This window comes from Pteronotus mesoamericanus, unplaced genomic scaffold (genome assembly GCF_021234165.1).
Source record: "Pteronotus mesoamericanus isolate MK-2021 breed Mesoamerican mustached bat unplaced genomic scaffold, CSHL_Meso_final contig_25, whole genome shotgun sequence".
NCBI lineage: Eukaryota > Metazoa > Chordata > Mammalia > Chiroptera > Mormoopidae > Pteronotus > Pteronotus mesoamericanus.
In genome coordinates, this window is record NW_026555105.1 from 36,903,030 (window position 1) to 36,930,764 (window position 27,735).

Sequence of the window (27,735 nt, forward strand, 5' to 3'; positions counted from 1 at the left end):
TTTTGTTTAATTCTTTTTTTCTGAAGTTTTGTTTTGTTTTTTCAATAGGGCCATGTTTCTTTGTCTCCTCATTTTGGCAGCTTCCCTGTGTTTGTTTCGGTGTAATAGGTAGAGCTACTTTGCTCCCTGTCTTAGTAGCCTGGCCAGTTGTAGAAAAGTGGACCTGTAAGTTGTGTGGGACAGAGCCTTAGATAATTTGCAGGGTGGGTCAACCTCTTTTATTGTTTTGTGACTCTGTGTGAGGGGAGCGCTTGGAAAGGAGACAGTGCCACTGCCTGGTTTCTGGAGGTTTGCCTGGGAGGACGCTGTCTCCCAGCACATGCCCTGTTTCCAGTCTCCTTGCCTTCTCCCTGTATGCCACTTGTACCCTTACAGCTATTGCCCTGGTGCTGAATCTCAGAGGGAGTGGGTCTGTGTAAATCCTAAGTCTTTGCAGGACTTTTAAAATGATAATCTGAGAGTTTCTTCTGTGCCTCAACCCCTACTCGTTTTCACAGCCAAAATTTATGGGGATTTATCTTCCTGGCGCTGCAACTCTGGGCTGCTGGGTGGTCTGGTTTGGCCTGGGATCCCTTGCTCTGAAGATATATCACTCCCAGTTTTTATCCACCACATGTGAATGTGGGACGGCCAGTTCTGCTGCCTCTCCGCGCGGCCTCCATGGCACCATGCCCTTCTGCACCTCTCTGCCTCTCTCCACATCTCCACTTCTCTTGCCCATCTAGATGAATGTGGTTTCTGTAAATCCTTGGTTGTAGGACTTCCTTGTAGCTTGATTTTCTGACGGTTCTGGGTGATACTTGTTTTGTAGACTAGATATATTTCTGTAATTGTGTGAGGAGGCGAAGAGTGTTTACCTACACCTCCGTCTTTACCGGAAGTCCTATTTTTAATCTTTTTACTATGGAAAATTTTAAACATGCAAACGTGCAGAGAGTAATATAATGAATACCCACATACCTTTCATCTACCTTCAAATTTTACATTTTAATTTTTTATTGTTATTTTTTTAAATTGAATTTATTGGGGTGACATTGGTTAACAAAATTATACAGGTCAGCTTTTACATTTAAAAAAATATATTGGGGAAAAAATCAAATAGGATTAAAGGGTATACAGTCTGGAAGGTGCCCCTCTGCATGCACCCCTTTCTGCATTTTCACTCCCCAGAGTAACCACTGTTGACTCTTGTGAATGTCTATAGAAATCGTCTCTGCACATTTAAACATTTTGTTACTTTTTAAGAAAAACTGTAAAGGGACTCATGATACTTGTTCTTTAGTTTTCCCCCTGCTTACAATTATATCTTGGATATATTTCCATTTCAGTACATGCAGATCTTTTATTTCATTGCATTCCATTGAATGGCTGTATGGTAATTTATTGAACCCCTGTTGATGGACATTTTGCTTCTAGAACATTTTGCTGTTGTTTTAAACAATATTACATTTGTGTACTTGTGCAAGTTTTTTTGTGATAAATTCCTGGAAGCATGTTGCTATATCAAAAGCTATGCTCATGTAAAACTAATCAGTATTGCCACATAGCCCTCCAAAAAGTTGTAGTAAAATTTATGGTCTGGTATGGAAACATTTATTCCTCCATATGCTTGCTGAGCATTATCAAACTTTTAATGTTTACTAATTCCAATAGGTGAAAGATAGTTGTTTAAATTTGTACTATAACTTTTTTTTCTTGTTAAGAGATCTCTGAGTCCTTATACAAGGCATTCATTGAACATTTCTCTATTTTGAATGTGGTAATAGGTTTACAATAATAAATTAGGAAAAAAACCCTAAAGTTGAATGTTTATTTAAAAATTTAGAGGGAGTTCCAGTCAAGATGGCAGCACAGGCAGACATGACTCACTCCCTTGCAAAACCACATCAAAATTACAACTAAAATGTAGTACAACCATCAGTCAAAACCGTCAGAAATTGAGTTGAATGGAAGTCTGGTAACTATGGAATTAAAGAAACCACATCCATCCAGACTGGTAGGAGGGGTGCAGATGTGAAGCCATGGAGCCAGCTGGTCCCACACCCGTGTGTTGTGGATAAAAATTCAGGATATCTTGGGAGTAAGGAGTCCCAGCCTCACACTAGACCCCCCAGCCCAGGGTCCCAGTGCCAAGAATATAAGTCCCTACAACTTATGGCTGCAAAAACCAGTGGAGTTTGCATTGGTGAAAGAAACTTCTGGAGCCCCAAGCAGTGCCTCTTAAAGAACCCACACACAGACTCACCTACTCAGACTTAATTCTTCTGAACTCCAGCACCGGTGTAGCAGCTTGAAAGGTGCTGGTGGCATAGAGGGAGAAAATGAAGTATCTGGCATCAAGGCGAGCAGAGGCCATTGTCTCTTTTCTGAACTCTCCCCCTGCTAAGCTGCAGAGCCAGCAAGCTGGTGCCATATCTGAGACTCCACAACCTGACTGCAACTGTTTGACCTCCCTTAAAGCTCCCTGGAGACCACCCCACCCAGCTTATGGGTCCACCCAAGCTACTTTTCCATATGACTAGCTGGTCTTGGCTCATGCTTCACAACTTCCAAAATCCTCTCAAAAAAAGGAACAGCTGGCCTCAGTGAGCCCCAGACCCAGCACTAGCTGCAGCCAGCCTAGATTCACAACTTAGCTTTGCCAGGGAATCTCCAGATCCAGCACAAGTAGCAGCTATCTGCAGATTGCTTTATTGCTCATGCAGGGTGTCCCGGGAAGAACACACACAGGGGCTGACCTGCCCAGCACCACTCAGAAAATCCCAGAGCCCATGTACCCAGTGGGCAGCTGCAGACCATGTCAGAGCAGCACCACCCTGCCCCTGCACAGCTGATCCTCCATGAAGGGCAGAGGTTGGTGATCTGTGGTCACAGCCAGTCCTTGCAGCTGACTGGCCTGGATATATCCCTCCCATTGACCTGCCAACAGCAATCAAGGCTCAACTAGAAGAGGAGGATGTAGTCAGCCCACATAAAGGGTGCACCTCGAGTGCCCAGCTTGGATGATAGGGGAGGTTGTGCCACTGGACCCTGCAGGACACCAAGTACATTTGGTCACCCTACCAAGACAGAGAGTCAAAGTAGCACTACCTAATACCTAGAAACAAACACAAGGAGACTGCCAAAATGAGGAGACAAAGAATTGTGCCCGGAATGAAAGAAAAGATTAAAATTCCAGAAAAAGAGCTAAATGAAATGGAGAGAAGCAATCTGTCAGGTGCAGAGTTCAAACCACTGGTTATAAGGATGCTTAAGGAACTTAGTGAGGACCTCAGCAGAACAGAAAGGTCCAGTCAAAATGAACGATACACTAATTGGCATAAAGAACAATATACAGGGAAACAACAGTAGACTGGATGAAGCCAAGAATCAGATCAATGATTCGGAACATAAGGAAGCAAAAAACAACTAATTGAAACAACAAGAAGAAAGGAGAATTCAATAAAATGAGGATAGTGTAAATGCCTCTGGACAACCTTAAGAGGTCCAACATTCGCATCATAGGGGTGCCAGAAGGAGAAGAGAAAGAGCAAGAAATTGGAAATCTATTTAAAAAATAATGAAAGAAAACTTACCTAATTTGGTGAAGGAATAGACATACAAGTCTAGGAAGCACAGAGTCCCAAATAAGACGGATGCACAGCATTCCAAGCACTCCATAATTAAAATACCAATAGCAAATGTGAAAGATAGAAAATATAAGAAGCAGCAAAAGTAGTTACCTTCCTAGAGGAGAGTTCCCAGAAGATTGCCAGCTGATTTCTCAAGAGCAACTTTGCACACTAGAAGGGATTGGCAAGAAACATTCAAAGTCATGGAAAGCAGGGGCTCTCTCTACTCAGCAAATCTGTCATTTAGAATCAAAGGGCAAATAAAGAGCTTCTCAGAGAAGAAAAATCTAAAGGAGTTCATCATCACCAAACCATTATTTGAAATGTTAAAGGGGCTTAATTAAGAAAAAGAAGATCTAAACTATGAATAATAATATGGCAACAAATACATTTCTGTCAACAACTGAATTTAAAAAGCAAATTAGGCCAACAAGAAGAGCAGAGTCAGAATCATGGATACTGAGAGCATTTTCATGGTTGCTCGATGGGAGGAGGTGTGGCAGAATAATGAAGTGGTGAAAGGATTAAGAAATATAAATGGGTAGTTAGAGAATAGCCTTGGTCATGTAAAGTACAGTATAGGAAGTGGAGTAGCGTAAGAACTTACACACATGACTCATGAGCATGAACTGGTGTCGGGATTGCCTGAGGGAATGGGGTGTTGTGGGTGGAGGTGGACAGAGGAGGAAAAAATCAGGACAACTGTAATAGCATAATTAATAAAATATAATTAAGAAATTTAGATATTTATTCTTTTCCAGCAGCTTCAAAACCAACTTTAGATCCCATCATTACTGTAGAGGGACTTAGAAAACGGGCGAGTCGCAATCCTGTGGAATCAGCCATGGAATTAAAAGAGAAAAGGTCTCGTACACAGGAAGCAAAAGACATTAGAAGAGCACAGAAGGAAGCAGCTGGCTTTCTTGACAGGAGCACTTCTTCAACCCCGGTAAAATTCATAAGCCGAGGCCGCCGGCCTGATGTGATTCTAGAAAAAGGAGAAGTGATTGACTTTTCATCCTTGAGCTCCTCTGACCGCACTCCACTGACCAGCCCATCTCCTTCTCCTTCTCTTGATTTCTCTGCCCCTGGGACCCCAGCCTCTCACTCAGCCACACCCAGCTTGCTTTCAGAAGCAGATTTGATTCCAGATGTGATGCCACCACAAGCCTTGTTTCATGGTAAGTCTTAACCTTTTGTGCATGTTTTTATTTTATCTATGGCCCATGATTTAGAAGTGTATGATTTCACCTTGCATGTGGTGTGCTTTGCATTTCTTTTGTTCTGTTCTATACTCTGCACAGATGATGATGAGATGGAAGGTGATGGAGTCATAGACCCAGGGATGGAGTACGTCCCACCCCCTGCTGGGTCAGCAGCTTCTGGGACAGTGGTCGGGGGCAGAAAGAAGGTCAGAGCACCTGAGCAGATAAAGCAGGAGGTAGAGAGTGAGGAGGAAAAACCCGACAGGATGGACATTGACAGCGAAGACACAGATTCCAACACATCTTTGCAAACAAGGGCCCGAGAAAAGAGGAAGCCACAGCTGGAGAAGGACAGGAAACCAAAAGGGCCCAAATATACCCCTGTGAGCATCTATGAGGAGAAACTGCTCCTGAAGAGGCTGGAAGCTTGTGCCAGTGCTGTTGCCATGACACCAGAAGCTCGGAGACTGAAGCGTAAATTAATTATCAGACAAGCAAAAAGGGAGAGGGGATTACCACTTTTTGACTTGGATCAAGTAGTTAATGCTGCTCTTCTGTTAGTTGATGGGATTTATGGGGCCAAAGAAGGAGGAGTTTCCAGCCTTCCTGCTGCCCAGGCCACATACAGAACCACCTGTCAGGACTTCAGAATCCTTGACCGATACCAGGTGAGTTAGCATATACTCTCAAACTCAGGGTGGGAGTGGAGGTGGGGCAGGCAGCACCAAAGAGTAGACACAGTTATGCTGTGACTATTAAAGTCCTGAGTAATTTTGGGAGAGAAAGGAGAAAACAGCAAGAGAGAAAAACACAAAAATTGTTGAGCTTAATTTTTTGAAATAGTTCAGTTTGAATATCCTTCATACATCTGGGGTTTTTCCCTCTTTTGGTATTCCAGGTGGAACCTAGACATTTTCATTGTATCATTTAGTCCCTCAGTATAGCTGTCCATGATTTGTGTCATAGCTTAGATTGATAGTTGTATTTAAGAACATTAGTGTACCAGACCCTGTGCTTAGCAGGATCTGAAAACATGTAAACATCTGTGTGGTTAGGAGAGAACATGGAGACGTAGCAGCCAAGGGATCAGTGTGATGCTGCCAAGGGATCATTTTGGTGTTAGTGTTGCTTGAGGTGATTTAGTGGAACCCAAGTCTTAAGTGTGCTCCTAGAACAATGAATTCCACTTGGAACTGCCAGACCACATCTTCACATAGCAGGAATGAGAGGTCTTATATTCCCTGTATCTTTGCTAGCACTTGCTCTTGACCAGCCTTTTGTTTAGCTAACTGAGAGCTGTAAAGTGAAAACTTATTTCTAATTTACATTTGTTTGATTATCGGTAAAGTTAAACAATTTTCATGTCCCCCAGTTATTTCTCTGTGAGTTGCCTATTTGGATTATTTGCACATTTGCCTCTTTTTTTTTTTTTTTTTTTTAAGATTTTATTTATTTTTAGACAGAGGGGAAGGGAGGGAGGAAGAGGGGGAGAGAAGCATCAGTGTGTGGTTGCTTCTCACACGCCCCCTACTGAGGCCTGGCCCACAACCTAGGCATGTGCCCTGATTGGGAATCCAACTGGCAACCCTTTGGTTCACAGGCCAGCACTCAGTCCACTGAGCCACACCAGCCCGGGCACATTTATCTATCTTGTTCTTCTTTGGCGACTCGTGGGCTCTTTTTTTATTTTTCCCACTGTTCTAATGTTATTCAGTAATACACCACATTTAGGGATTTTTGTTTCATTGTGCTCAGCATTTTGTGTGTGGGCCCTTTCAATTTGAAACTCTCCTTGAGTTACAGAAAGTCTTCTTAATTTCCTATCTTCTGTTTTCTCTATTCTGTCTTTTCAGAACACCACTATTAGACCAAGAGTTAGCAAACTTTTTCTTTAAAGGGTCAGGTAGTAAATAATTTCTGCTTTGCAGGCCACACAGTCTCAGTTGCAACATTGCTGTTGTATTGTGAAAGCAGCACAGGTTAAGACATAATGTATGGGTGTGGCTGTGCTCCAATAAAACTTTATTTACTAAAACAGGCTATATTTGGCATACTTGGCATATGTGCTATAGTTTGCCAATGACCCCTACTCCAGATGGATTCCATTAATTTTTTTTCTCTTATTCCCCATCTTTCCTGGGGAGTAAAACCTGCCTGCCTGCATCCTAGGAGCCAAGTAAGGGGGGCCAAGAGCCAACCCATCAGCTGGTAAACTTCCACTGAATGTCCCTGTTTTTAGGACAATACTCCCACCCTTGGCTGTGTCTGGTGTCCGTGTGTCCAGAATCTCTTTTGAGCCTCTGCAGAGTGTAGTTGTCTTGCAATGGAGGGGAAGATCATTTCTGGATATGAGCAGTGAGGCCTTTGATCCCTTAATTAAAGAGACTTTCAACTTTAGCAGGACGTGGTGTACACAGTTGCTGTCCTTTTCTGAGGCTCTTGCCTATAAATCATGCTGCTTCTGGCCTGTCCTCACTGCTGCCTTAGGTTTTGGCTCTCTGGTCTAAGTCATTTGCCTCATTCATATGCTTTTGTTGCCATCATCTTTTCATCTATTCTTTGTTCTCATGGGTTTGTCATTTTAATGTCTGTATTTTGTTTTTTTTAATTATGAAATGTGTCATACCCATAGAAGAATGCATAGAACATACGGGTATAGTTTATAGAGATTAATAAAATAACTGCCTATGCTTCTAGCTCCTGGGTTAAGAAACAGCATTACAAACACCTGAGAAATCCTGTGCACTGCCTGCTGCCTGCCAGAGGGAGTCATTTTCTTACTCATTCTTTTACTTTTTTATGTCTGTATCCCTAAGCAATATATTTTCAGTTTAAAAAAAAAACCGAAGTGGGAAGCACTTAGTTGTGTAAGGAAATTGCCTCGCAGATGAAGGTTTCCAGGAGAATATAAGCTAAGTAACCTTTATGGGTCATTGTTGTAGATTGAATTGTGTCCCGCAAAAGGATATATTAAAGTCCTCACCCCCTGTATATGTTATTGTGACCTTATTTGGAAATAAGCCTCCTGTACATAAAATTAGTTAAGATGAGATCACACTGCAGTAGGCTGGGTCCTTCATGCAATATAACCAGTGTCCTTAGAAGAAGAGAAGAGACACAGAGACAGTCACATGGGGAGAATACCACATGATGACTGAGGCAGAATGATGTGTTTATAAACCAAGGGATGCCAATGATTGCTGGCAACATCAGAAGCCAAGAAAAAGGCATGGGACAGATTGTCCCCCAGAGTGTTCAGAAAGAACATGGCCATGCTGACACCTTGATTTCTGATTTCCCACCTCCAGAACTGTGAAAGAATACATTTCTGTTGTTTTAAGTCATACCATTGATACAATAGCTCCAGGAAACTCATACAGTCATGTTCTGGTTGCACCTTCCATGAGCCCATCCTGGAGAAGTCACTGGTCAAGGTCATTAGGGAATCGTGGGAAACATACCATCTGAGATGCAGTGTATACCAGACAACATGACAGAAGTCTGGGCCATGAGAATCTGTTTTTCCTTCCTGAGCTGACATGCTTCCTTTCAGCTCATAGGAGGTCAGAGCAGTTATTTGTGGAACAAGCATCCTCAGCTGAGCCAAGGAGCAGGCATGGATGGAGTAGAGTCTCAGAGTACATGGTGAAGCCAAGCAAGGCACAGAAAGCTTCTGGGCCATTACTCCTCAAGGTTAAAAAATGGTTCAGTAGTGGCAGGGATTTAGTGATAATACCCTCAGTATGTTGGCCCCTTGAGTCACACTTAGCACTCTACTGGCTGCCTTTTGTGTGTGACCCAGTGGTCCTGGGATCACCTTTCACTGGAGATTCATTTGTTCCTTCTCTGTATTGAATCTCCTGTTTCTTGTGCTCCATCTTTACCTTTCTGTACATTTACTCTCTGTTTTAGTAGAGCACATAGATAGTGGCTTCCTAAGGAAAGCTGTCTGGGAAGTAAAATGTGAGGCTTTCCATGTTTGAAAGGCCTTGAACTTAAGCCAAAGTCCCAAGCCAGCATTGGGTAAAGTTGAGAGCCAGTTTAACAGCAATGCTGGAAGCAAGTAGATAATGGAGTAGTTCTCTGTTGAGGACCCCGAATATGTCTTCCTTGAGGTCTTTCCTCTTGTCACAGTTGCCATAAAGGATTGTTCAGACTCAGGACCCTGGTTGTCAATAGGGGAAAGGGGATCTTAGCCTTTAGCTTATACAGCACTCACACCTTAATGCTATGTGAGCTGCCCAGTCCAGAGGCCAGGTCATACCTCATCTAGAGATCAGACCTCCGGACATCTGTGGGGAGGAGGGCAGCCATCTGGCAGCAGGGAGTTGAGGTGCGGTATGGGGATCTTGCTGTTGTGCACAGAACTTTATCTTTCTTTTGGTGAGCATGTGTCCTTGGACTGTGAATTTCACAAAGACTTCTCAGTTTTTCCTGCCCAGCTAGTAGGGATGGGATGGCTAGAGGGAACTGCAATTGGGTATTTCCCTTTCCATGGGTTGTTTAGGTGCTGATAAAAACTTCAGTGTGCTCACTTTGGCCACGCATATACTGAAATTGGAACAATACAGAGATTAGTATGGTTCCTGCACAAGAATGATAGGCAAATTTGTGAAGCATTCTGCATTGGTAAGGCATTATGCTAAGGGAGGTAAATCAGGCAGAGACAGGCAAATAAGTGTTTTATCTTACTTATATGTGGAGTTAAAAACAACTCATAGACAGGTCAGACTTGTGGTTACCAGAAGGTGGGAGAAGGGGGCATTGGAGAAAGGTGGTCAAACGGTACAAATTTCCAGGTATAAGACAAATAAATACTAGGAATGTAACATACAACATGATAACTGTAGCTAATACTGCTGTATGATATATAGGAAAGTTGTTAACAGAATAAATCTTAAGAATTTTCATCACAAGGAAAACTTTTTTTTTCTTTTTTATTATATCTATATGAGAAGATGGATGTTAGCTGAACCTATTGTGGCAATCATTTCACAATAAACATATACCAAACCATCATCTTGTATACCTTAATCTTATGGAGTGATATATGTCAGTTATTTCTCAGTAGAATTGGGGGGAAAATGTTTCTAACAAAATACTTTAAAAAAAGAAAATAATAGGGTAGATTCCAGCAAGATGGTTTCTCTCAAAGACAGGCCTTGTTAAGAAGAACAGAGTACATTGTACTCTGATGTATTTCAAAATGACTACTTTTCCCCTCTTGCCAGAAGCATGAGGCAGTTTTTCTTTGCTCTTTACCATGAGAACCTGATAGAGCTCCAGGGAGAATCAAGAAAACACAAAAATGTGTCCCCCTCCCCCCGGAGTTTTGTCTCTTGAATTTGTCCACACTGAACCTCCAGCAATTTCGCAATTGCAGTTTAGGTTTTTCTACCTGGCACTTGTTCCAAGAGCTTTCTATTCATGGGTTTCTGCTCTAGTAGTAGATTGTGATTCTCTGTATCCTTCTGTCTGTCTCTCCGGTTTTATGGGCAGCAGTTTGTCCTGTGACCTCAATTTTCTGATGGATCTAAGAAGTTTGATTTTCAGTTTGTTCAGCTTTTTACTTGTTGTTAGGATGTAATCTATTTATATGCCAGACTGGAAACTGGACGTTCTCTTCTGTGCTTCTTTAATCTGGGAAGTTCTTCGTCATTGCTTCTTTAATTTATTCTTTATGTTTTTCCTCTCCTTTTGGACTCCTAATATGGATATTGACACCATTACTTCTTTTCTTTACCTCTTCCTTTGCCTTTCTTTTCTTAATCCTTTCCCAAGGATATGTTTATTGATTTTAGAGAAAGAGGAAGGTAAGGGGGGGGGAGGGAGGGGGAGAGAGAGAGAGAGAGAGAGAGAGAGAGAGAGAGATGTGAGAGAGAAACATCTATTGGTCGCCTACCATTCATACCCTGACCAGAGATCAAACTTGCAACCCAAGTATGTGCCCTGGCTGGAAATTGAAACCACAACCTTTTGGTGCATAGATGACCCTCCCAAACAACTGAGCCACCTGGCCAGGGCTTTTCCTTTTATTTATTTTTTTCTTTTTATTGAACGTATTGGGGTGATGCTGGTTAAGAAAATTATACAGATTTCAAACGCACAGTTCTATAACACATCATCTGTATACTGTATAGTGTGTTCACTACCCCAACTCAAGTCTCTGTCCATCGCCATTCAGCCCCTTATACCCTCCTTCAGCACCCTCTAACCCAACTCCACCAGCAATCACCACACTGTTGTTCCTGTCCATGAGGTTTTTTTCTCTATTCTACCCTCTCACCCGGTCTCCTTCTCAGACAGCAGTCAGCCCACTCTCTGTCTGTGAGTCTGTCTCTGTTTTCCTTGTTAGTTCATTTTGCTCATTAGAGTCCACATATGAGTGAAATCATGATACGTGTCTTTCTCTGTCTTATTACTTGTCTTTTTCTGGCTGGCTTATTTCACTTATGTAATGGTCTGCCATTATGGTCATCAGGATGGTCACCAGGTCCATCCATGCTGTCAAAAAGGGTAATTTCCTTCTATTTTACAGCTGAGTAATATTCCATTATGTAAATGTACCACAACTTTTTTTCCTACTCATCTACTGATGGACACTTGGGCTGCTTCCAAGTCTTAACTATTATAAGTAACACTGCAATGAACATAGGGGTGCATATATTCTTTTGAATTAGTTTTTCAGGTTTATTCAGATATATTTTCAGAAGTGGAATCACTGGATCACAAGGCAGTTTCATTTTTAATTTTGGGGGGTAAATCCATAGTTTTCCACAGCGGCTACACCAATCTGCATTCCCACCAACAGTGCACAAGAGTTCCCTTTTCTCTGCATTCTTGCCAGCACACGTTTTTTGATTTATTGATAGCCATTCTGCAGATATGAGATGATATCTCATTGTGGTTTTAATTTGCATTTTTCTGATGATTTGTGATGTTGAGCATATTTTTATTGGCCACCTGTATGTCCTCTTTGGAGGAGTGTCTGTTCAAGTCCTTAGTCCATTTTTTAAATTGGATTGTTTGTGTTTTGGTGTTTTTGTAAGTTGTTTATTAATTTTGGATATTAACCCCTTATCAGATACATCATTGGCAAATATGTTCTCCCAGTCATTGGGTTGTCTTTTCATTTTTTTGATGGTTTCCTTTGCTATGCAAAAACTTTTCAATTGATATAGTCCAATTTGTTTATTTTTTTCTTCTGTTTCCCTTCCCAAGGAAATATATAATAAAAAATATTGCTACAAGTAGTGTCTGAGATTTTACTGCCTATATTTTCTTCTAGGATTTTTATGGTTTTCAGCCTAACATTTAAGTCTTTAATCCATTTTGAGTTTATTCTTTTGTGTTGTATAAGGAGTCTAGTTTCTTTTTTAAAAAAAATTTTATTTTAATTTCTTTTTTCTTTTTTTTTAAATTTTATTTTAATTCATTTTTCAAATACATTTATCTCTGCCTCCCCCCCACAACTTTCCCTTGCCCCCTCCCTCCATCCCTCCCTCAGCTTTTCCCCTTTGGTTGTGACCATGAGTCCTTGCTTATATGTTCCTTGACTTTCCCCTTCCCTTCCTTTTCCCCAACCCCCCACCCTATTTCCCTCTTGTCTCTGTTGATTTCTTTTCCTTTCGGTGTTGCTGGTCTTATTTTCCTTGCATCTTTGTATTGTTGGTTAGGTCCCGCTTATAGGTGAGATCATATGGTATTTGTCTTTCGCCCCCAGGCTCATTTCGCTTAGCATAATGCTCTCCAGTTCCATCCATGCTGTCGCGAAGTTTAGTAGTTTTCTTTTTCTTTCTGCTGCGAAGTATTCCATTGTGTGTACGTACCATAACTTTTTGATCCAATCATCTACTGATGGGCATTTAGGTTGCTTCCAACACTTAGATATTGTAAATTGTGGTGCTATGAACATTGGGGTGCATAGGTTCTTTTGGATGGGCGTTTTGGTGTTCTTACGGTATAGTCCCAGCAGGGGAATCACTGGATCAAACGGCAGTTCCATTTTCAGCTTTTTGAGGAAATTCCACACTGCTTTCCACAGTGGCTCCACCAGTCTGCATTCCCACCAACAGTGGACTAGGGTTCCCATTCCTCCATTGCCTCGCCAGCACCTGTTGTTTGTGGATCTGTTTATGATGGCCATTCTGACCGGTGTGAGGTGGTACCTCATGGTGGTTTTGATCTGTATTTCTCTGATGGCTAGTGCTGCTGAGCATCCTTTCAAAAGCCTCTGGGCCCTCTGTATCTCCTCCTTGGAAAAGCGTCTGCCCAGGTCCTTTGCCCATTTTTTGATTGGATCGTTTGTCTTCTTGGAGTGGAGTCGAGTGAGTTCTTTGTATATCTTGGAGATCAAACCTCGATCTGATGTATCATTAGCAAATATATTTTCCCATACGGTTGGCTCCCTTTTCATTTTGCTGATGTTTTCTTTCGCCGTGCAGAAGCTTCTTATTTTTATGAGGTCCCACTTGTTTATTCTTTCCTTTATGTCCCTTGCTTTTGGAGACATATCAGTGAAAAAATTGCTGCGTGGGATATCTGAGAGTTTCCTGCCAATGTTCTCCTCTAGGACTTTGATGGTGTTGCGACTTATATTTAAGTCTTTTATCCATCTTGACTTTATTTTTGTGTATGGTGTCAGCTGATGATCCAATTTCAATTTTTTGCATGTAGCCGTCCAGCTCTCCCAACACCATTTGTTGAAGAGGCTGTTATTGCTCCATTTTATGCTTCTGCCCCCTTTGTCGAATACTAGATGTCCCTAGAGACCTGGGCTTATTTCTGGGCTTTCTATTCTGTTCCACTGGTCTATGGGTCTGTTCTTGTGCCAGTACCAGATTGTTTTGAGTATGGTGGCTTTGTAGTAGAGTTTGATGTCCGGTATTGTGATCCCTCCTACTTTGTGTTTCTTTCTCAAAATTGCTGCGGCTATTTGGGGTCGTTTATGGTTCCATATAAATTTTTGAAGTGTCTGTTCTATTTCTGTGAAATACGTCATTGGTATCTTAATAGGGATTGCGTTGAATCTATAAATTGCTTTGGGTAGTATGGACATTTTGAGGATATTAATTCTTCCAATCCATGAGCACGGTATATGCTTCCATTTATTTGTGTCTTCCTTAATTTCTCTCTTCAATGTTGTATAGTTTTCTGCATACAGGTCTTTTGTGTCTTTGGTTAAATTTATGCCTACGTACTTTATTTTTCTTCTTGCTATATCGAATGGTATATTTTTCTGATTTCTTCTTCTTCTATTGCATTGCTGGTGTACAAAAACGCCTTTGATTTCTGAATGTTGACTTTGTATCCTGCTGTTTTGCCAAATTCACTTATTAGGTTGAGGAGTTTTTTGGTAGAGTCTACGGGGTTCTCTATGTACACTATCATGTCATCTGCAAACAATGATAGCTTTACTTCCTGCTTTCCTATTTGAATGCCTTTTATCTCTTTCTCCTGTGTGACCGCTGTGGCTAGGACTTCCAATACAATGTTGAAAAGAAGCGGTGAGAGTGGACATCCTTGTCGTGTTCCCGATCTTAGTGGAAAAGCTTTCAGTTTTTGCCCGTTCGAGTATGATATTGGCTGTAGGTTTTTCATATATGGCGTTTATTATGTTGAGGAATGCCCCATTTATTCCCATTTTGCTGAGTGTTTTGATCATAAATGGGTACTGTACCTTATCGAATGCTTTTTCTGCATCTATCGAGATGATCATGTGGATTTTTTCTTTTATTTATGTGATGTATCATGTTTACTGATTTGCGTATATTGAACCATCCCTGCATCCCCGGGATGAATCCCACTTGATCGTGGTGGATAATCTTTAAATGTATTGCTGGATGCGGTTTGCCAAGATTTTGTTGAGGATTTTAGCATCTATGTTCATCAGGGAAATTGGCCTGTAGTTTTCTTTCTTTGTAGGGTCTTAGTATCTGGTTTTGGGATTAGGGTGATGTTGGCCTCATAGAAGGAGTCTGGGAGTCTTCCCTCCTCTTGGATTTTTTGGACTCGTCTGAGAAGGACAGGGGTTAGCTCTTCCTTCAATGTTTTGTAAAATTCTCCTGGGAAACCGTCCGGCCCTGGGCTTTTGTGTGCTGGGAGTTTCTTGATTACTGCTTCAATTTCCCCAACTGTTATCGGTCTGTTCAAGCTTTCTGTTTCTTCCTCCTTCAGTGTTGGAAGATTATACTTTTCTAAAAATTTGTCCATTTCATCAAGATTTTCAAATTTCTTGGCATATACTTGTTCATAATAGTTTCTGATGATCATTTGCATTTCTGTGGTATCCGTTGTTATTTCTCCTCTTTCATTTCTGATATTATTAATTTGGGTCCTCTCCCTTTTTTTCTTGATGAGTCTGCTTAAAGGCTTGTCAATTTTATTTATCTTTTCAAAGAACCAGCTTCTGGGTTGGTTGATCCTCTGAATTGTTCTTTCCGTCTCTATGTCATTCAGTTCTGCTCTAATCTTGACTATTTCCTTCCTTCTACTTGCTCTGGGATTTATTTGTTGTTGTTTCTCCAGGTCTTGAAGTTGTAGTGTTAGGTCTTTTATTTGAAATGTTTCTATCTTTTTTAGGTAAGCTTGTATTGCTATGAACTTCCCTCTCAGGACCGCCTTTGCTGTGTCCCATAGGTTTTGGACTGTTGTCTGTTCATTTTCATTTGTTTCCAGAAATTTTTTGATTTCTTTTTTTACTCATTGTTGACCCATTCATTGTTTAATAGTCTACTGTTCAGTCTCCATGAGTTTGCAAGTTTTTGAAGTTTCTCTTGGAGGCTGATTTCCAGTTTCAAGGCCTTGTGGTCTGAGAAAAAGTTTGGTATTATTTCAATTTTCCTGAATTTGCTGAGACTTGCTTTGTGTCCTATCATGTGGTCTATCTTTGAAAAACTGCCATGAGCATTTGAAAAGAATGTGTATTTTTCTTCTTTGGGATGTAAGGTTCTATATATGTCAGTTAAGTCTCTTTGATTCAGTGTGTCATTCAGCACCACGATATGTTTATTAATGTTTGTTTGGAAGATCTGTCCATTTTTGACAGTGGGGTGTTGAAATCCCCTACTACCAGTGTGTTGCTGTCTATATCTTTTTTGAAGTCATCCAACAATTTCCTTATAAACTTGGGGGCTCCTCTATTGGGAGCATAGAAGTTTACAATGTTGATGTCTTCTTGATAGATTCTTCCTTTAAGTATGGTAAAGTGCCCCTCTGGGTCTCTCTTTATGGCCTTTGTTTTGAAATCTACCTTGTCTGATACAAGTATGGCAACGCCAGCCTTTTTCTCATGCCCATTTGCTTGGAATATTATTTTCCATCCCTTTACTTTCAATCTGTGTAGGTCTTTTGCTCTGAGGTGGGTCTCTTGTAGGCAGCATATGTGTGGGTCATGTTTTCTTATCCATTCAGCTACCCTGTGTCTTTTGATTGGGGCATTTAGTCCATTCACATTGAGAGATATTACTGATAGAAACCTACTCATCTTTACTCTTTGTACCTGTGTTTCTCTCTCTCTCATTCTTTTCCTTCATCTGCTTAAACCAGTCCCCTTAGCATACCTTGGAGTGCTCCTTTGGTAGAGATGTGTTCTTTCAGTCTCTTGTCTGGGAAACTCCGTATTTCCCCTTGTATTTTAATGGAGAGCCTAGCTGGGTAGAGCAGCCTTGGCTGTAGGCCCTTGCTTTTCATGGCTTGGAATATTTGTTGCCATTCCCTTTTGGCTTGTAGTGTTTCTGTTGAGAAGTCAGCACCTAGGCGTATCGGGGCCCCCTTGTATGTTACTTTCTCCTTCTCCCTTGCTGCCTTAAGGATTCTCTCTTTGTCTTTGACATTTGCCATTTTAATGATGATGTGTCTTGGAATGGACCTCTTTGAGTCCCTCTTGAGTGGGGTCCTCTGTGCCTCCTGGATCCATGAGAGCCTTTTTCTCCTCAAATTAGGGAAATTTTCCATGATTACTTTTGAAGAGGTTCTCTATCCCTGCTCCTCTTCTTCTCCTTCTGGTATCCCTATTATACGGATATTATTGCATTTCAGGTTGTCCTGCATTTCCCTAAATGCCTCTTCATTCTTTTTGAGCCATTTTCCCATTTTTGTTCTTTCTCGGAGCTTCTTTCTACCTTATCCTCCATCTCACTGATTGGATCCTCGGCTTCATCCAGCCTGCTTTGGATTCCTTCTACTGTGTTCTTCAATTCAGAAATGGTATTCTTCATATCCTCTTGTGTCTTCTTGATAGTTTCTATGTTCTTTTCCAGGGTGATATAGTTTGCTGTAAGATCCTGATAGTTTCTCTGCAGTTTCTCATAGTTATCTTTGAACTGGCTGAGCTCATTGAGCTTCCTTAGAACCATTGTTTTGAATTCCATATCTGAGAGTTCCCTTGCCTCTATTTCATTGAGCTCTCTCTGTGGGGAGTCCCCTTTTCCACTCATTTGAGGGGAACTTCTTTTTCTTCTCATTTTTGTGAGAGTCTGTTAAGTATTTTTGTCCTTTACTTTTCTTTCTGGGCTTGCCTCTGATGATGTCAGTTGTTGACCCTACAGGGCCTTGGGTTGTTTGTTTGAGCCTTTCAGGAGTCTAATGCCTGTGTCTGACTCCTGCTTGGAGCAGCTCTGTGACCCCTTCGGTCAGGACTGGGCTATATTTTCGGATCTCTCTGCACTCTCATGCCGGCTTCTTGAGCGTGCTCCCAGCGCGGCAGGATCCCCCGCCTGCCTGGGCTCGCATGTGCTTGCCCCAGACCAGGGGGCTTATTCATGACCTCGCGTACTCATCTGGCCCCCCTGGCCGGCGAGCTCCACGGCACTGGTCAGTTTAGGGTCTTCTATTGTGTATTTTCCCCACTTTTGGCTCTTTGGGTGCATTGCTTGCTCTCACCAAATGGGGACTACGGAAATGGGAGGAAGTCAGCTCCAGGACTCTCCAGTTAATCGTGTCTCTGGTCTCTCCTCCAGGGACTCTGGGCAGCTGTACTAATTTTGTGGGCCGCTCCTCAATCCCAGGCGTGCGGGTCAATTTACACCTGCCCTTGCCGCTCTGTGCACTCCCTCGCAGGCTGTGTCGGTGCCAATCTGTGGGAGGCCTTGCCGGCCGGTGCAAGCATTCACCAGCCTGTGCGGGTCACACACACGCTCGCCAACGCTCACCGGTCACTCGGTGCAAGTGTGCACGCCTGCTCTGGGTGTTTTTGGGGTGTCTATGTGTGCTTTTCGGCTTTTGGCTCTTTGGGGGTGTGGCCTCTTCCCGCGCAATGGAGACTACGGCAAGGAGGAGGCGTCGGGACTCCCCGGTTTCTCCTCCCGTTCTTTCCCCAACGCCTCCGTTTCTAGTCTCTCCTCAGGGGTCTCTGGGCAGTTCTGTGACCCTTTCGGCCAAGGATCCACCCCCTGTTCTGCCTCTGTTTCCATCGCAGGCAGTCTGGTTCCTGCGTGCCCCTCTTCTGCCTCTTTGGGGGTGCGCCATTCCAGCCCACAATGGAGACTACGGAAAGGGGAGGGTGTCGGGGCTCCCCGGTTCCTCCTCCCGTTCTTTCCCCAGTGCCTCCGTCTCCAGTCTCTCCTCAAGGCTCTCCCAGCCAGTCTGCACTCAGCCCTGCAGCTCACAAGCTTACAAGCTGTGTGCGGAGCGCACAAAAGGCAGGTTAATTGATTCCCTTATGCCTGAGCGATACCGTAGCTGCAGAGTGGGAGGCGTGCCATCACCTGGGCTCCACTGGCCGCCACGTCAGTTCTCTTCAGCAAGTTTTCCTCACCAGTCTTTTCCCAGGCACCAGCCCACCCCGCTGCTGCCTCTACCCAGAGATCAAGAAGGGTGGCCGCCACTGCAACTTTTGCGTTGCCCCTTTAAATGTCTCTTTGCATCCCCGGCCACCTGTCTCTGGCAGAGAGCGCCCCTAAGCTTTTTGGGGTTATGTTTTGTCTGTATTTTCTTGGTTTTAGCTGCTGTAGTTTAGGGGTCCCTGTTTATGATTCAGACCCCGTTCTTCTCTGGGGAAGCTAACTGGCTGTTTCAGTGTCCCTCTGGTGCCAGTGCCCGTGGGCACCCAGCCCACCCTCTCGAGCCTCCACCGCAGTTCTCACCCCTTGGGATGTGTGAGAGTTGAATCCACTGTCCGCAGCACCAAGGCTCTTCTCCCACTATCGCTCCACTGCTTTCCAGGTGATTACTCCACTATTTAGTTGCAATTCCAGTTTGGTCTTGGGAGGAGGTCAGCGTGACTCCCATTCACTCCTCCGCCATCTTCTCTCCTAGTTTCATTTTTTTGAACGTATCTGTCCAATTTTCCCAACACCATTTATTGAATAGACTTTCTCTGTTGTATTGTATGTTTTTGCTTCCTTTGTCAAATATTGACCATTAAGGCATGGGTTTATTTCTGGGATTTCTATTCTTTTTCATATATATGTCTGTTTTTCTGCCAGAACCATGCTGTTCTGATTACTATGGCCTTATAGTGTAGTTTGATATCTGGTAGCATGGTACTTTTTGTTCTTCTTAAGACTGCTGAGGCTATTAGCGGTCCTTTGTGGTTCCATAAAATTTTTTGGAATATTTGTTCTAGTTCTACAAGATATACCATTGGTATTTTAATAGGAATTGCATTGAATTTATAGATTGCTTTGGGTAGTATGGACATTTTAATGATGTTAATTCTTCCTATCCCCGAACACAGTATATACTTCAACTTATTGCATCTTTCTCAGTTCTTTCTTCAGTATCCTATAATTTTCCAAGTACAGGTCTTTTACCTTTTTAGTTAAATTTATTCCTAGGTACCTTATTTTTTTGTTGTTGCAATTGTAAATGAGAGTGTTTTTTTTAATTTCCTTTTCTGATAGTTCACTATTGGTGTATAAAAATGCCACCAATTTCTGACTATTAATTTTGTATCTTCCTACTTTACTGATTTTATTTACCAGTTCAACTAGTTTTTTGGTGGAGTCTTTAGGGTTTTCTACATACAGCAGTGGTGTCCAACCTGTGGCCCATGGTCCGCATACAGCCCAGGGTGGCTGTGAATGAGGCCCAACACAAAATTGTAAATTTAATTAAAACATTATGAGATGTTTTTGTGATTACATGTCACAGTGTATTTATGTGTCTATGTGTGGCCCAAGACAATTCTTCTTCCAGTGTGCAGTGTGGCACAGAGACACCAAAAGGTTGGATGTCCCTGATAATACAGTATCATGTCATCTGCAAATGACAGTTTTACTTCTTCTTTTCCAATGTGGATGCTTTTAATTTCTTCTTGTCTGTTGCTGTGGTGAGAACTTCCAGTACTGTGTTGAATAAGAGTGGTCAAAGTAGACATGCCTGTCTCGTTCCTTTTCTTAATGGAAAAGCTTTTAGTTTTTGCTTCTTAGGTATGATATTGGCTCTGGGTTTGTAATATATGGCCTTTATTATGTTTAGGTATGTTCCACTTTCCACCATTTTGCTGAGAGTTTTTATCATAAATGGGTGCTGGATTTTATCAGACGCTTTCTCTATATTTATTTATATGATTGTATGGTTTTTATTTTTCATTTTGCTTATGTGGTTTATTGCATTTACTGATTTGCAGATATTGTACCAATCTTGCATCCCCAGAATAACTCATACCCGATGATGGATTATGAACTTTTGAATGTATTGCTGGATCCAGTTTGCTAATATTTTGTTGTGGATTTTAGCATTTATGTTCATAAGAGATACTGGCTTATAGTTTTTTCTCTTTGTAATGTCTTTATCTGGTTTCAAAATTAGGATAATGCTGGCTTCATAAAATGAGTTTGGGAGTCTTCCCTTCTCTTGAAATTTTTGAAATACTTTGAGGATAGTTATTAGTTTTTGAATGTTTGGTAAAATTTACCTGTGTAACCATTGGGTCCAGGATTTTTGTTTGTTGGGAGTTAATTACTGCCTCAATTTCACTAGTTGTGTTTTGTCAATTCAGATTTTCTGATTCTTAAGAGATTCAGTTTTGGAAGATTATATGTTTTTAGGAATTTATCCATTTTGTCCAGCTTATCCATTTTGTTGGCATATGGTTGTTCAAATTTTTTTTTTTAAACAATCTTTTGTATTTCTTTGGTGTCAGTTGTTACTTCTCTTTCATTTCTAATTTTATTTATTTGAGCCCTCTTATTTTCCCGATGAGTCTGATTAAAGGTTTGTTAATCTTGCTTATCTTTTCAGAGAACCAGCTCATGGTTATATTGCTCTTTTGTATTGTCTTTTTTAGACTCTATTTTGTTTACTTCTGCTCTGATCTTTGTTATTTCCTTCCTTCTACTCACTCTGTGCTTTGTCTGTTTTTTTTCCTCCCAGTTCCTTTAAGTGTAAAGTTAGATTGTTTATTTGAGTTTTTACTTGTTTCTTGAGATGTTATGAATTTCACTTTTAGGACTGCTTTCACTGTGTCTCATAGATTCTGGGTTGTTGTGTTCTCATTTTTATTTGTTTCAAGGTGTCTTTTGTTTTTTCCTTGATCTCATTGTTAACCTGTTCATTGTTTAGTAATGTGTTATTTAGCTTCCATGTCTTTGTGTGTTCTTCAGGGGCTTTTTGTGTGTGTGTGGTTGATGTATAGTTTCATACCATTGTCAGAAAAGAGGCTTGATATGACTTCAGTCTTCTTGAATTTATTGAGACTTGTTTTGTGTCCTAATATGGTCATTCTAGGAAATATTCCATGTACACTTGAAAAGAATGTATATTCTGCTGCTTTTGGGTGAAATACTCTGAAGGTATCAATTAAATCTATCTGATCTCTTGTGTCATTTAAGGCCACTGTTTTCTTGTTAACATTCTGCCTAGAAGATCTCTCCATTGATGTCAATAGGATGTTAAAATTTGCTACTATGACTGTATTTCTGTCAATCTCTCCTATTATGTCCATCAAGATTTGCTTTACATATTTAGGTGCATCAGTGCTGAGTGCATAAATGTTTACAAGGGTTATATCCTCTTGTATTGATCCCTTTGGCATTATGTAATATCCTTTTTTGGCTCTTGTTAATGGCCTTTGTTCTGAAGTTTATTTTGTCTGATATCAGTGTTGCTATCTCAGCTTTTTGTTTTCATTTACATTGCTATCTTCTTCCATCCCTTTACTTTTAGTCTATCTTTAGTTCAGAGAGTGTCTCCTGTAGACAGCATATATATAGGTCTTATTTTCTTATCTATTCAGCCACCCTATGTCTTTTGATTGGAGCATTTAAGCCATTTACATTTAAAGTGATTGTTTATAAGTATGTATTTATTGCCATTTTATTCTTTGAACTATCTTCCTTTTTTTTTTTTTTTCCTTCTTCTTAACCCAGGCCCTTTAACATTTCTTATAATACTGGTTTGGTGGTAATAAACTTGTTTAGCTTTTTCTTGTCTGGGAAGCTTGGTCTTTCTCCTTCAATTTTAAATGATAGCCTTTTTGAGTAAGATAGACTTGGTTGTGGGTCCTTGCTTTTCATCACTTTGGATACTTCATGCCAATTTCTTCTGTCCTAAAATGTTTCTATTGAGAAATGAGCTGACAGTGTAATGGGAACTCCCTTGTAGGTAACTAACTCTTTCTCTTGTGGCTTTTAAGATTGTCTTTTTGTGTTTAACCTTTGCCATTTTAATTACGATGTGTCTTGGTGTTGGCCCATTTGGGTTCATCTTGTTTACGACTCTCTGCACTTCCTGGACTTGTCTTTTTCCTTCACGAGGTTAGGGAAGTTTTTAGTCATTATTTCTTCAAATAGGTTCTTGATCCCTGTTCTCTTTTCCTTCTTGTACCCCTGTGATGTAGATGTTGTTATGCTTTATGTTTTCCCAAAGGTCCCTTAAACTATCCTCATATTTTAAAATTCATTTTTGTATTTCCTACTCTAATTGTTTTTTCTCTATCTGGTCTTCCAAATCACTGACTCAGTCCTCCGCTTCATCCAATCTACTGTTTATTCTTCCCAGTGTATTCTTCATTTCAGAAGTTGTATTCTTCATTTCTTACTGGTCCTTTTTTTATGGTTCTGAGTCCTTTTTAATGCTGTTGTCGTTCTTGCTAACTTCCTTGAGAATCCTTATAATCATTTAAAAAATTATATTTGATAAATTGCTTGTCTCCATTTCATTTAGCTCTTTTTCTGGAGATTTCTCCTGTTCTTTCATTTGGGGTATGTTTCTTGTCTCCTCATTTTGGCTGTCTTTTTGTGTTTATTTCTGTGTATTAAGTAGATCTGCTATGGCTCCCAGTGTTTGTGGGGTGGCCTTATGTAGTAGATGTCCTGTGGGTTCCAGTGGTGCAGTCTCCTTGATCACCTAAGCTGGGTGCTCCAAGAATGCCCCTTGTATAGGTTATGTGGGCCCACCTGTTGTAATTGAGTCTTGCTTGCTATTGGCCCATTTGTATGTGGGATTGACCCTCAGGCTGGCTGACTATGAGGCTCAACCCCAGCCATAGCATGCCAGCAGTTCTGTAAGTGCTGACCACACAAAGCAGAATATGCCTCAGTAAGCTTTCGTTCCTGCCAAGATCTCCTTTTAGATATGGCAGTTGTGTAGTTTCCTGGACCCTGCTCTGATGTCTTCTGATGCAGGCCACTGTGTTTATTGATTCTGGGCATTCTGGGTGGACTGTGGTGCAGGCTGATGTAAAGTGCTGCCTGTGACTGGCCCTTGGCAACCTGTTTGGAGTTACAAGTGATCCAGTTTGTGGTTGCCTCTGTTGGTCCTAGCTGCAGACAAGAAGGCCCAAACTGCATACCAAGGCTGGCTTTTAATAGCACCAGGCCTGGGGGCAGATCAGCAAAAGTCCCAAGGCATCCCTAGCCTGCAGCTGCCTTTTAGGCTGTCAGTGAAAGAGCCTCTGGCTGTACTGCTCAGCAGGGTGTAAGCTCCTCAGGGTGCAGGGAGAGGGAATCCAGAGGATGGGGATATTTCCCCCAGGCTGATGCTGGTTGAGGAGGGCCCCACACAATAACTGTGACATCTTAGGCATAGGGAAAACACGCAGCACAGAGATCCTGGCAACTTTCCCTCAGCTCTCTCCCCAGAGCCACAAACCTCAGACTCTCCTCACACTTCTCTAGTCCTCTCTGCTCTTCCTCTGCTGGAGCCCAGGGTGAGTTGCTATGAACAACATTTTGTGCATTAGTACGTGAGTTTTAAGCAGACTCCCATCTCTGGTAGGTAGAAACCTCGCTGCTTTTCACAGCCAGATATTATGTAGATGTCTTTTCCTGGCTCTGGTGCTCTGGGTTAGGGAGCCCTGCTTGGGGTTTAGACCCCATGCTTCTCTGGGGGAACCCCCCCCACAGCACCCCATGCCCCCCACAGCTGAGGTATCCCTTTGGAACCTCAGCTGCTATCCGTGGGAGCAGGGCCAGTGCTTTTCGTGTCTCCACCCTTCCTCCCAGTCTCAATGTGGCTTCTTCTGTAAATCATTGGTTATAAGACATCTCTTCATCTAATCTTTACTTAGTTATTCAGGATGATCGTTCTATAATTTAGTTGTAATTCCAGTTTGGTCCTGGGAGGGGGTGATTGTGGCTTCTATATGCTTTGCTATTATCTTGGCTCTCCCTTCCTTTGCCTTTTTGAAGCAATCCCCCACTTGGTTCCTAACATCATCACTGAATATTTTATTTTAGTGATCTTGTATTTAATATCTGATAGTGAATAAGAGATGCTTCATGACTACTCATTTCTGTTTCCAGCGTCCTTCATTACTTTGGAACCTATTATGCTTTTTAAAAACAGCTTGATTAAGATATAATTCATATACCATACAGTTTACCCATTTAAGTATACAATTCATCGTTTATAATATAGTTACAGAATTGTATAACTACCACTATAATCAATTTAGAACATTTTTGTCATCCTAAAAAGAAACCCAGACTTTAGCTGTTATTGCCCTACCCTCCACACCCAGCTCCCATTAATGTATTTTCTGTCTCTATAGATTTGCCTATTCTGGACATTTCACATAAATGGAATCACATAATATGTGGTCTTTTCTGACTGCTTTCTCTTTGCGTAATGTTTTCAATATTCATCCATGCTGTAGTATATATTAGTACTGGTACTTTTTATGGCTAAATAATTAATATACTATTGTGTGGATATACCACATTCTATTTACCCATCTATCAGATGATGGACATTTGGGTTGTTTGTACCTTTTGGCTATTATGAATAAGGCTGTGAACATTTGTGTACCAGTTTTTGTGTGGACATACATTTTCACTTTTGGGTATATACCAAGGAGTGGAATTGCCCAGTCAAGTGGTAGCATCATGTTGAACTTTTTCAAGAACTGCAGACTGGTTCCCAAAATGGATACACTATTTTACACGCCCTCCAGCATTGTATGAAGATTCTGATTTTTCCACACACCCTTATTAATGCTTGTTATTATCTTTTTGATTATAGTCATGTTAGTGGGTATCAAGTGGCATTAGCTTTTTTGCAGTAGGTTTGCCACCAGAACATAGGTGTTCTGAAAACCACCACTAATCAGAGCCAAAATGGGAAAGGAAAAGATTCATGTCAATACTGTGGTCATTGGACACAGAGATTCCAGCAAGTCTACCACTACTGGCCATCTGATCTACAGATATGGTGGGATCAACAAAAGAACCATCAAAAATTTGAAAAGGAGGTTGCTGAGATAGGGAAGGGCTCCTTCAAGTATGACTGGGTCTTGGATAAACTGAAAGCTGAATGTGAGTGTGGTATCACCATTGATATCTCCTTATGTAAATTCGAGACCAGCAAGTATTATGTGACCATCATTGATGCCTCAGGACACAGAGGCTTTATCAAAAACATGATTACAGGCACATCTCAGGCTGACTGTGCTGTCCTGATTGTTGCTGTGATATTGGTGAATTTAAGCAGGTATCTCCAAGAGTGGCAGACCTGTGAGTATGCTCTTCTGGCTGACACACTGGGTGTGAAACGGGATTGTCAGTGTTAACAAAACAGATTACACTGAGCTGCCCTACAGCCAGAAGAGATATGAGGAAATTGTTAAAGAAGTCAGCACCTACGTTAAGAAAGTTAGCTACAACCCTAACACAGTAGCATTGGTGCCAATTTCAGATGGAATGGTGACAATATGCTGGAGCCAAGTGCTAACATGCCTTGGTTCAAGGGATAGAAAGTCACCTAGAAAGATGGCAGTGCCAGTAGAACCATGCTGCTTGAAGTTCTGCATTGTACCCTGCTACCAGCTAATCCAAATGACAGGTCCCTGTGCCAGGAAGTCTACAAAACTGGTAGTATTGGTACTATCCCTGTGGGCTGAGTGGAGACTGGTGTTCTGAAACCTGGCATAATGGTCACCTTTGCCCCAGTCAGCATTACAACTGCAGTAAAGCCTGTTGAAATGCACGATGAAGCTTTGAGTGAAGGTCTTCCTGGGGACAATGCTGGCGTCAGTGTCAAGAATGTGTCTGTCAAAGATGTTCGTCATAGTAATGTTGGTGACAGCAAAAATGACCCACCAATGGAATCAGCTAGCTTCACAGCTCAGGTGATTATCTTGAACCATCCAGGCCAGATCAGTGCTGGACATGGACCTGTTTTGGATTGTCACAAAGCTCACATTGCTTGCAAATTTGCTGAACTGAAGGGGAAGATTGATCATCATTCTGCGAAAAAGCTGAAAGATGGCCCAAAGTTTTTGAAGTCTGGTGATGCTGCCATTGTAGGTATGGTTCCTGGCAAGCCCATGCGTGTTGAGAGGTCCTCCGACTATCCTCCTCTAGGCCGTTTTGCTGTTTGTGACATGAGATGGACACTTGCTGCAGGTGTCATCAAGACAGTGGACAAGAAGGCAGCTGGAGCTGGCAAAGTCACCAGGTCTACCCAGAAAGCTCATAAGATTAAATGAATATTACCTCCAACACCTGCCACCCCAGTCTGAATTAGCGCTGGAAGAACGGTCTCAGACCTGTTTGTCTCAATTGTCCATTTAAGTTCAATAGTAAAAGATTGTTTAATGATTACAATGCATCATAAAAAACTTCAGAAGGAGAGGAGACTGTTTTGTAGACCCATGTGGTTTTTGTGTGTGTGGAAGTTTTTGTTAGTTTTAAAATCAGTACTTTTTAATGGAAACAACCTGATCAAAAGTCAGTCACAGAACTTTGAAACCCATTAAAACAAAGTTTAATGAGGAAAACAAAGTGGTATCTTTTAGTTTTGATTTGCATTTTTCTTTTTTTTATTTTTCTTTTCACTTTTTTAAAATTTATAAATTATGTTTATTCTATTACGGTTGTCTCAATTTTTTCCCCTTTACCCCCCTCCACCCACTCCCAGCCCCACCACCCACTCCCACAGTAATTCCCATTCTCTTGTCCATGTCCATGGGTCATTCATACGTGTTCTTTGTCTAGCCCCTTCCCCTTCTTTCCACCATTGTCCTCTTTCCCCATCCCCTCTGGTCATTTTCAGTCTGCTTCCTGTTTCCATGCCTGTGGTTTATTTTGTTCGTTAGTTTATTTTGTTGAATAGAGTCCACTTACAGGTGAGATCATATGGTAATTGTCTTTCATCTGCTGGCTTATTTCACTTAGCTTAATATCCTCCAGTTCCATCCATGTTGTTGCAAAAGGTAGGAGTTCCATCTCTCGCTCTCTCTTTCTTTCTTTCTAAATGCAGATTGATTTTATATATTTTCTTAAATGTCAAAGTTAATTATAAAATATTAAAACATTTAAAACCATTATAAAGTCTCAGCAATTAAACCAACATGATACCAGCACAGAAATAATCAAGTATATCAATGAAATATATGAGCATTCTAGAGACAAACATATATATCTAACAATATAATATATGATTAAGTTGATATTTCAGATCAATGGGGAAAATAAGGCTTATTCAACAAATAAGGTGCATGGACCACTATTACTTGAAATAAAACAAATATAGAG

General features: G+C 41.4%; 1 protein-coding gene and 1 non-coding gene across 5 annotated transcripts in view; both read left to right on the forward strand.

Annotated features, from left to right (window-relative positions):
- KAT14 (lysine acetyltransferase 14) overlaps positions 1-27,735 on the forward strand; it is a 93,165-nt gene that overhangs the window by 12,524 nt on the left and 52,906 nt on the right. For 3 of the 4 annotated variants that reach the window (XM_054574103.1, XM_054574100.1, XM_054574104.1), the window contains exons 5-6: positions 4,373-4,792; positions 4,916-5,484. In XM_054574103.1, the coding sequence (XP_054430078.1) occupies positions 4,373-4,792; positions 4,916-5,484 (989 nt within the window). The remainder of the gene's footprint in view (positions 1-4,372; positions 4,793-4,915; positions 5,485-27,735) is intronic. The other variant, XM_054574102.1, reaches the window with a different exon arrangement.
- LOC129071026 (U6 spliceosomal RNA) lies at positions 9,342-9,447 on the forward strand. The gene has a single exon (XR_008529187.1). It is a non-coding gene; the product is annotated as a U6 spliceosomal RNA (small nuclear RNA).